At 44.1% G+C, this 10,886-nt stretch overlaps 1 protein-coding gene across 1 annotated transcript in view; it reads right to left on the bottom strand.

Moving 5' to 3' along the window:
- The window catches only part of IGHMBP2 (immunoglobulin mu DNA binding protein 2), a 751,785-nt gene that overhangs the window by 588,195 nt on the left and 152,704 nt on the right, over positions 1 to 10,886 (bottom strand). The window contains exon 5 of the mRNA XM_044067302.1: positions 8,136 to 8,236. Coding sequence (XP_043923237.1) covers positions 8,136 to 8,236 — 101 coding nt within the window. The remainder of the gene's footprint in view (positions 1 to 8,135; positions 8,237 to 10,886) is intronic.

The raw sequence follows: 10,886 nt of genomic DNA, 5'->3' as shown, positions 1-10,886 counted from the left end.
AATTAACATAACATTGTACAGTAAACCATCAGGATTAACAAATTATGGTACATAACATTTACAGAACATTTGTTGCCAGAGTAGTAATTTAAAGAAAGAGTGAGAAGTGAGGTTACAAGCTAAGAGTAGCGTATTAGTCAGGGTTGCAGCAAGGGCATAACCAGTGGTTTTTTTTAGGTGATTTTTAAGATTATGTTTGAAGAGGGGAAAGGAGGAAATTGAGGTTAGGTTAGGTGGCAGCATGTTCCATTGCTTACCAGTGGTGATGGAGAACTTTTAGTTATGTACTCACCATAACTTCAGATGTTTGGGATCCATCTCGCCTACATTCTGACTGATGGGTTCGGAGCCGATCCCTCGGCTCTGACTCGGCACGCTTATGCCAAAGAGCGAAGTCTCTTATTGGCTGAGCTTACTATATCCCAGGATGCACCACTACCAGTCCCCCAGATCTAGTTTGTCCGCATACATGCACACATGCACGCACTGCTTATATAACATCATCAGATGAAACAAGATAAAACAGTAGAACTCAAAACCGTTCAATCTCTTCTGATCTCCAAGGCCGGGGGAAGGAGGGTGGGTATTAGGAATGTAGGCGAGATGGATCCCAAACATCTGAAGTTATGGTGAGTACATAACTAAAAGATGTTATGTGATCCTATCTCGCCTACATTCTGACTGATGGGACAGCGTCCTAGCACCTGAATCCTGGGTGGCTCACTGGAAAACACTCCTGAGTACCGTGGAACCAAATGATGCTCGCCCTTTAGATGCCACATCCAATTTATAGTGGGAAATGAAAGTGTGCGGATTGGACCAAGTAGCCGCAGCACAAATCTCAGAAATAGCGAGCTTGGAATGAAAGGCTATAGAAGTAGCCATAGCTCTGGTAGAGTGGGCTTTGATAGATGTTGTAAGTTGCTTATTTGAAGAGGAATAAGCCTGAGTTATACAATCTCTAATCCATTTGGAGATAGTAGCTTTTGTGATGGTTTTACCCAATTTATTGTCTGAGAAGGACACAAACAACTGGTCTGATTCTGAATTTGCTGAGTCCTGTCTAGATAGAAGCACAATTGCCTGTGAACATCCAATTTATGGAGAGTGTATTCTGCTTCATTGGAGAATTTTGGAAAGAAAACTGGTAGCTCTAGAGATTGTTGGAGACAGAGATTAGAACAGACCTTTGGGACAAAAGATGGGTTATGCCTAAGTGATACTCTATCCTTGTGAAAAATCAAGTACGGTGGTTTGATAGATAGGGCTTGAAGCTCTGAAACTCTTCTTGCAGAGGTAATTGCAACTAAGAAGGCAGTTTTCCAAGACAGATATTTTAACTCACATGTAGCAGCCGGTTCGAAAGGGAAAGATGTTAATGCACGAAGCACCAAATCAAGATCCCACGGAGGCGCAGGATGAAAAACTGGGGGTCTTAACAGCCCCGCACCTTTAATGAAAGTTTTGCATAATCTGCTGCTCATCAACGGTGGATCCATGGATTCGTGAAATTTAGAGATAGCTGCCAGTTGGACTTTAATAGTAGATACTGAAGATCCTTGATTAAACAAGGATGTTAAAAATTTCAAAACCTCTGGGATCGGGGCAGTAATAGGGTCTAAGCCCCTGAGTTGAGCCCAGATAGCAAACCTCTTCCACTTACTGAGGTACAATTTCTTAGTGGTGGGTTTGTGGGCCGAAGATAAAATGTGAATAACTTCCGGGTCTAAGGTGTGATTTCTGACTAAGGTCGGAAGTGGAGGAGCCAAGCTGTCAACTGCAAAGTGTGAAGGGACTGGTGTTGTCGCCCCGACTGATGAATTAGCAGATCCGGAGTTAGATCTAAAACCCACGGATCGTCCACCGCATGTTTCTTCAGGTAGGGAAACCATACCTGACGAGGCCAGTCTTGAGCAATTAGTATCATTGTGGACCCCAATTGAGAAGCTTTCTGTATGACTTTGGGGAGAAGTGGAATCGGAGGAAAAGCATAAAGTAGCCCTGTTGGCCAAGGTTGTGCTAGAGCATCCATAGTTGCTTCCCCCTGATGTGGAGTCAAGGTGAAGAACCTTTTGCACTTTGTATTTTGTGGTGTTGCAAACAGGTGCAGCACGGCGTCCCCATCTTCTGAAAACCTGAGCTGCTACTGCTTCGTTCAGGGACCACTCGTGAGGAGAGAGAATTGTCCTGCTTAATCTGTCTGCCAATATATTTGATTTCCCTGGAATGTGGGTCACTACCAAGAAACGGCTGGTAGCTACAGCCCATTCCCACACCCTCATGGCCTCTCTGCAAAGGGGGTAAGATCTGGTCCCTCCTTGTTTGTTTAGATACCAGACCACCGACATGTTGTCTGTGTGGATGGCGATGATGCCCTGAGGGAGAAACTTGTGTAAGGCCTGTAGGGACAGAAGTACAGCCCTCATCTCCAATACATTGATGTGGAGAAAAGTTTCGTCTGGAAGCCAGGAACCCTGAACTAACCTGCCCAGACAATGCCCCCCCCACCCTGTCTGGGAGGCATCTGTCGTCAGGATGACCACTGGAGGGAATAACAAAGGACTTCCCTGATTTAGATTGGATGTCTGAAGCCACCAGCGAAGGTCCCGTTTGTACGTTTCTGTAATCATAATGGGGTGATTGAGGGGAAGATCCTGAAAGGACCATTGAGTCGACAATAGCCACTGAAGGACCCTCATGTGCAATCTTGCCAGAGGAACTAGAAGAACCGTGGCAGACATCGAACCTAAAAGTTGCAGGACCATCCTGGCTGGGGCCTTGGATCTTGAAAGCAGGGCTTGAACTTGGCCTTGTAAAGTTTGGATCCTTTTGGTAGGAAGAAAAACGCGCATCAATTTTGAGTCTATCTCTGCTCCTATGAACCTTATGCGCTGAGAGGGCAGCAAGACAGACTTTGACCAATTGAATGTATTTCCCAGGGTAGCACCCAGGGAAAAGGTGGCTTTGAGGTTGTCCATTAGTAGATGACTGGTGGTGGCAGTCAGGAGCCAGTCGTCCAGATAGGGAAACACTTGGAATCCAAGACTCCTCAGGTGAGCAGTTACTACTGCCAAACATTTGGTGAACACCCTGGGGGCTGTGGTGAGACCAAAGGGCAGAGCACAAAATTGGAAATGACTGTCTCCCAGGCTGAAGCGCAGATACTTCTTGGGCCGATGTATCGGTATGTGATAATAAGCGTCCTTGAGATCTATGGAGCACATCCAAACATCCTTCTCCAATAATGGGAGAATGGATTGTAACGTGACCATTCGGAATTTGGATTTCATGACGGATTGGTTTAGTCTGCTGAGATCCAATATTGGTCTCAGGTCCCCTGTCTTTTTTGGCACTAAAAGAACCTTGAGTAATTTCGGATCCGATCTGGTCTGTGGGGACGGTTGGATGACTCCTTTTTCTAGCAGCTTTAACGCTTCTGCGGCTGCAATTTCCCTTTGACTGGGTGGTGGGTCCGGGATTTTTTTGGACGGTGGGGGTGAGTGCGTGAAGGGAATGGTGTAACCTCCGGCAATAATCCGAAGCACCCATCTGTCCTGAGTGATTGACTCCCAGGCTTTTAGGTGCTTGGCAAAACGGCACCCGACTGGCTCCGGAGCAGCACAGCCGGGCAATCCCTCATGAAGTGTGGGAGGCTGAAGAGCCACGAAAGGACTCGCGGTCTCCAGAATTGCGGGGCCCTCTGCCGCCTCTGGGACGGCGTCTCCCAGAAAAATTTCCCCGTCCTCTGCCTCTGGAAGGGCAATCTTCCTGCTGTTGATGGAAAAACTTACGTGATTTGCGGAACCACATCTTCCCTCGTCCTTTAGCCTTGAGATAAGGCCAAAGGGAGTGGAATAACGTGCACCTACGGCAGATAAAGTTTTTCCTTCTTGCTCACAGCGGGTAAGAGTGTCTTTAACCTTGGGTCCAAACAAAGAGGACCCATCAAAGGGAGCGTCGGCGAAGGAAGACTTGAAGGCCTCCATAAAATGACACAAGCGGAGCCAGGCTTGTCTCCGTGAGCCACACCTGTGCCTGCCACTCTACCGCCCCTTGGCGCATATGAAATGAGCCTCATGGACGAGTTAGAAATTGAAGCAAGGATAGCCAACTGAGAGCTAACCGACTGGGCTAGCTGCTCAGGTAGGTTACCTGAGAGGGAATCTGACAGCTCTTTGACCAGATCCCTCTGAAGCCTAGTAAAATGTGCCAAATAATTCAGGGACCTTAAAGTAAAGGCCGCTGAAGTCAGGGTGCGCTTCCCGTACCGGTCCATGCTCCTAGACTCCTTATTAGGAGGATGGACGGACGTTGAAGCCTCTGCCACGTCCTGTTGTGTAGCAGATGCCACCACCATGGCATCTACAGCCACGCCTTTGGTCAGGAACTCCTTCTCGGGTGGGGCAGACAAAAATTTGTTAGGACGAGAAGGGACTGGTTCCACGGTATCTGGATGTTCCCACGCCCTCCGACAAACTAAATCCAGGAGCTCGTCGAGGCGGAGACACCCAGGAGGCGGAGGCTGAGCCCCAAAGGCCTTGAGAAGCACTGACTCATCAGCAGAGGGGTTTGGATATCCAGCCGCCTCGTTGTTTGAGGATCTCTAAGATGTCTGCAAATGAGACATCATCCGAGGGCGACTGGGACCCCTCCGCATCATCAAGATCAGTGTCGATGTAATAGACTCGGGGAGTCCACGTGCTTCCTCTTGCACGATCTCTTCCTTGGGGCTCCTCTGAAGACAACTCGAAGAACCCTCAGGAGGAGGGAACCCCAATGGGGGTAACCTCAGGCCCAGGGCTCCGCTGCCTAAGGACAGGGGAACTGCCAAAGACCCAGTCTCCACGCCCAGGGAAGGTGCCGGTAAAGCCGGAGAGATGGCCGAAGAAGACTTGGCCAAGGCACTCCTCATAGCTCTGAAAGCCGGACCCCAGAATCCTGGGAGTGTCCGGTCCCCGGAGCCATGACAGCAGGCGGAAGTCCCATGGCGAAGCACCGAGAGGGAGGCTCGGAACCGACAGCATAGGTCGAAACATCACCCCAGGTCCAGCCGAAGAAGTCCGTGTACCAAACTCGGACCCGAAGGCCGGTGTTGGAGTAAGGGTCGGAGCCGACCCTAAGACCTCTACCGGCTCCGACAGCACCTGCTCCGGCGGGCAGCGGTCGGAGGAGGAATGGCAATGACATGGGCATGGGCTGTCGGCTCCGAAGCCAACTGGGTCGGAACCGAAACAAATTTTTGAAAGACTGGGGACTGGAACAGTCTTTGGAGCACCCTGTCTATGTCGAATCTGACATCCTCGATGACCTAGAGGATACTGAGCGGGTTCGAGATGGCCTCTCCAACGGCCCCAAGGGGCTAGGGGACCCGGCTCGGCGACTCGATGACTATCGGCTGAAGGAATACCCAAACTAGTTTCCATCGGTGCGAGGAGGGCTTGGCGCCGAGGAGGAAGTGTCTGGCGGACAACCTTCATCGGCTCCGAAACCAGTGGAGCCGATGAAGATGACCCGCCTCGATGCCCCAGCCATCGGCTCCGAAGCCAGAGGAGTCGAGACTGGTGGCATTGAGGCAGACCGTTCGACCTCGGCTCGAAGTCCTTGGAGCCGAAGGAGAGGCCTGCCTATGTCTTTTGGCGGTCGGATCCGACGGACTGGTCGGAGCCGACGCCCTTTTCTTTTTAGCAGGAGAAGGAGAGGATGCTAAAGCTTCTTCAAAGGAGGGTTTTATAATGCCTTTCAATATGAGTTTATTTTTCCTCTCTTGGAGGACCCTTGAGGAAAAAGCGTGACACACGCTGCAGGACTCCTGCAAATGTTTTGCACCCAAACAATAAACACAGAGAGAGTGGTCATCTGTGATAGACATTTTAAAGTTGCACTTGGTGCACTTTTTAAAGCCTGAAGGCCTAGGTACCTGAGACATTCTGAGTTAGTCAAAACACAGTACAAACTCTGTAATTAGAATAATTTTTTTCTCTGCTTTGTCCTTCTTTAAAAGAAAGAGAAATATCAGTAAAAAATAAAGGATCCGAGATCCCTAACAGAACAGAAGTTACCTACAACCAAAAAGACCGGGAAAGGCCTTCCACACAAGAGGTACTCCTAGTCAACTCTCACAACACAAAAATTTACCAAGTAAATTTCACCAAACGCACTCTAAACACAAGAATAGCTGTTAAAACAGCTTTTTGTTGAAGAATAAAGAAATTCCTGACAGAAAAACTAGTGAAAAAATCACTACTTAGCTCAGCCAGCTCGAGACCACGTCTTCACTTGTTAGCGGCAAACGAGATCTGGGGGACTGGTAGTGGTGCATCCTGGGATATAGTAAGCTCAGCCAATAAGAGACTTCGCTCTTTGGCATAAGCGTGCCGAGTCGGAGCCGAGGGATCGGCTCCGAACCCATCAGTCAGAATGTAGGCGAGATAGGATCACATAACATCAAGGAGTCACCAGCCAAGTTGTTAGATTTGGGTATATAAGATAGGAGTTTATTAGAGGAGCTTTGGGAATGAAGATTATTATAGGGTGTTATAAGATTGTTTAGTGTAGGTGTGTTGTTAGGTAGGTAGAAGATTTTATGAGCAATTGTTAGTTGAGAGAGTAGCAGAGCATTTTGCAGTTCAAGCCAGTCTAGCTGATGTAGATTAATGCAGTGATGGGTTCTATAGGGCTTACCAGTTACAAACCTCGCAATACTGTTGTAGGCTTTGGTAAGTTTGTTGAGATTGTTTTGTTTTAAATTAGTATAAATGGGAGAAGCATAGAGGAGGTAGAGAGTAAATGAGAATGGGCAACTGTAGTTCTTGCTTTAGGGGTAAGGAAGGGTCTTATCCTATACAAGGAGCCTAATTTTCTGTTAACGGACTTAATGGTGTTATTAATATGATTGTCAAAAGTGAGTTTATTGTCTATTGTAACTCCTAATAACTTACAGGTCAGCTCAGGTGATATAAGGGTTCCATTACTAGCTAGGATGGAGAAGTGTATGGGAGGGGTCTTGTTGTTAGGAGTAATCAGAAGTAATTTGTTTTTTTTGGCATTCAAGAGTAGGCACCGGTTTTGGAACCATGTTTCTACTATGGAGAAGACAGTTTGGCTTAGAGATTGAAGTTCAGGGAGAGATTTTGCACAACAGATGATAGTAGAATCATCAGCATACTGTATACAACATACTGTATAGAACATATTTCACTTTCATAGCTCAAACAGCCTCAACTAATGTTCACCTCAGCAACATAAACTTCTACCGTAAGATCAACAGTATCTATCAACATAACATTTTTCTTACTAAAAGCATTTCCCACTTTTGAAATAGACTCCCTCTGTACATAAAATTAAGAAACATTGTACAGGACACAGTCTGATAGATGAATGTGCTCAATACCTTGAATAAAGTGGACAATTTAAGGATCAAAGAAGGATTACTTCATGTTTTTATAACTTGATTTCAATAACATGTACATTTTACTCTGGTTAACTGTCCTCCTGCAAAACACTTACAGGAATACAACAGCAGATTACTTTGAGCACAAAGGCTTTTCCTTTTCTTTTTTGTTGATGGTCCTGCAGAGAACCAGCCACTCCTCAGTGTCTGGAGGAAGTATAAGTGATCTGGCTCCACAATAAGTAGCCTGCATTTGTTTATCTGTACATAAAATGCAGTACCTCTCTGGAAACCTTTAAAGCAAACCTTGAAGACTAGCTGGATAACCATAAATTCATGCCTGGCATAAACACTGATCTCCTATCTACAAGGGAATAGTGTATCCCTATCATTACAAGGATTATGTAGCTAAGCTTCTTGATAGCTCTTCCACCCCTAAGCTTACTAAAACTTTAAGAACCTACTAACCTATTACTAATAACTACAGTGATAAGAAGCACCACATATCATCTTTTTCAAAATGTATTTCTCTGTATGTACCAGTGTGCTAGTGTGTGCATGTGTACATGTGTGTATTATATAAAGTGTAAACTGCACTTAAGATAAACGTACTGTCACTAGTCACAGTGTGTTATGAACATTATTACTTGTGTTTCAGCTATTAATGCATTAGCAAAAATCAAGTTATAATGCTAGACATGCATATTTCTTCATACTAATGACTAAATTAAGAAATATTACTTACTTTGTTCCAGTGAAGGGCTTGGCTCAGAGTAGTAGAATAGCACACTAATAAGATGAGAAGCAGGACCCAAAGACTGGTTCTTATTCAGTTCATTCAAGGCACTATCAAATAAGAATAGGTAATATAAAGGAACTATTTCATTTTTAAATTTGACAAATGGCTACATGATGTGCAAAAGACAACTAGAAATATTTTACCAGTCTACAGAGTAGGTCACAATCACATCACTTGTCATATATACAAATCATTTCCCCCCTTTCTACTTAAACCTTGACACATGAAAAAGTCATACTGAATAGTCCTGAGGTATTCTGTCAAGTTAATACATAAACAACATGTACTGTATTTCTAAAAGAAGAGAGGGCTGAAAAATGAAAACTGACACCCACCAAGGCTCACTTTCTTGAGCTTCACTAGTGTAAAATACACTATTATTAATGTCATATTTTATTCTGAAGTTAGTTTATGAATCACAACAATGCTGTCGAGTTGCACCAAGAAACAGTTTATATATCTTTTGCATCTTGCATTCCAAGCTGACCGAAGTAAGACATATTGGGCAAAGTCATACAGCAGAGCTGTAGATATTCCTGGATAGAGGAATTTATGAAACCCAGCACTTTAAGGATAGCCAGCACAAATGAGTCTTCAGAACTGGAGGCTAACATAAGCTTAGACAGCACTGTAAATGTACAGGTGCACACAAGTCACAGTCAGGCAGATCTAGTCCAGTGATGCATTCCCAAACATAGCAATGGAGATAAAGTCTGTACCGCCAGAACAGTGTCTAAGTATATGGGAAGCAGTTAAGTTATGCAGTCAGCCAAACATATGAACGGGTACTGTACGTAATCTTTATGACTTCCCTTCCTTAGCAAAGGATACAAAGAGTTGGCCATCCAAAAGAAATCACTTTAGTAGTATAGTACCTCAGCTGCCGCTAAACGTATATGGAGTACATAAAGTGTTGCTCTTAATCTGAATATCCTAGAAATGAAACCAATAAGGGGATATACCGGTTTAAATCTCTGTTATAGCAACTCTAGGTATGAAAACGGGATTAGTACTAACAGTAACCTAGTCAATACCAAAGATCAGGAAAGACAGAAAAAAATAAAAAGTAAGATGCTCTGAGGCCCTTCTAGCTGAAATAATGGTCACAAAGAAAAGAATTTCTAAGAAAGGAACTTCGTCTCTTTTCTACGTGCTGGTTTTGAAGAAGGAAGTTTCAACTTTTCTAGCATAAAACTGAGGTCTCATGGTGGATCCAGATTCCTGAATTTTGGAGAAATGCTTGTAATGTTTTGCGTGGTCTCAAAGAGGTTTAAGACTCGTTCTCTGCTCCTATGTAAAAATGGGAAATGGCACCAATATAAACTTTAGCTACAGACCTGACAAAGACCCTGGCTAAAAGGCAGGACAGGTGCTCAAGAGCTGGTTCTGCTGCATAAGGAAGCAAGTCACTTTCAGACATAAAGCACAATAGTTTCAACTTATCCTCAAAAGACTTGCTTGTGTACAGGGTTTCTCTACCACTCTTAAAATGCAGATGACTTCTTCTGAGAGGCTTGTAACTGAAGCTATTACTTGAATGACAGGAACTGCACTGCTAGATTCAGTTTGTCAGAAGTCACTATGTTTTCAGGCTGGTGTTGGAGCAGCAACACTTTTCTCCAGAAAAGTAGATAAGGATTGAATAATATAAGTACTAGGAAGCAAGGTCTGCGGGTACAATAAGAAGTTATTACTATAGCTGTCTCCTTGACCACTTTGTGATGAACTTAGTGATTAATAGAACAGAAAAAAAGCATACAAAAAAACTTGTGGCCTCAAGTCAGAATAGTAGTTTATTTCATTGTTTACTTTAAGCTAGACTGCTTTCGGTCGTAACTCGAATCAAGGTAAGCAGTACATGTTTGTAAACCAAGCATATATAAGAGTGCAACATAAATTAATCTTATACTAAAAAGTATTGTATATATGCCATCAGTACAGAGATAGGTCCTTAAAGAGCAAGTTGAGTATTGCACAAATGATATACAAACTGTTAAGAATAGATGCTAAAAAGCTGGAAGAAAAGCTGACAAACTATTAAACATAACGTGGCACAGCTGGATGTATGAACACAGAGAGAACATGACCATATCTGCAAACATCCACAGGCAAACATTATGGGTAATGATCTGATACAATTATGTAAGCTGCCTATTATTAACTTCAACTATAAAAATATCCCAACAGCGGTATAACTAACATATTTTGATGGAACTAGTAGATAATAGCTGATTTCAATTTTTACTAAAGCTCTCATGCCTGTAATTGGTGGTAGATGCAAACAGGTTATAACATCAGTTCACAGCATCTTTCACATAATCACCTTCACATTTTCAAGCAGTCTGACCTCATGCAAACTAAAAGTCCTAGATGAATGTCTGCCAAGCAGTTCAACCACTCTGGAATACAAGCAGCAACCAGAGAGAGAGAGACAGTGTGTGCCAAATTGCCCAGATTTTCAACCCCATAGCTTCTTAAGATTGTACCTTTTAACTTGTATTCTGCACCACAGCTATGCTGCTGCTTAGGAAGAATCATGCTCCATGAGCTGAAATGGAGGAAATGCTAAAAAGCTAGCAAAGCCATCCTCAATTCCAATGTATTTACAAAGCAAATCACTCTTCTCGTGATACCTAGCTGACAAAATATGTCTCTCAGCTTTCCAGAGAATTAAATTACTGTAATCTGGGCTAGAAT

This window comes from Protopterus annectens, chromosome 3.part1 (genome assembly GCF_019279795.1).
Source record: "Protopterus annectens isolate FY-2018-M chromosome 3.part1, PAN1.0, whole genome shotgun sequence".
NCBI lineage: Eukaryota > Metazoa > Chordata > Ceratodontiformes > Protopteridae > Protopterus > Protopterus annectens.
This window is presented reverse-complemented; position numbering and strand designations above follow the sequence as displayed.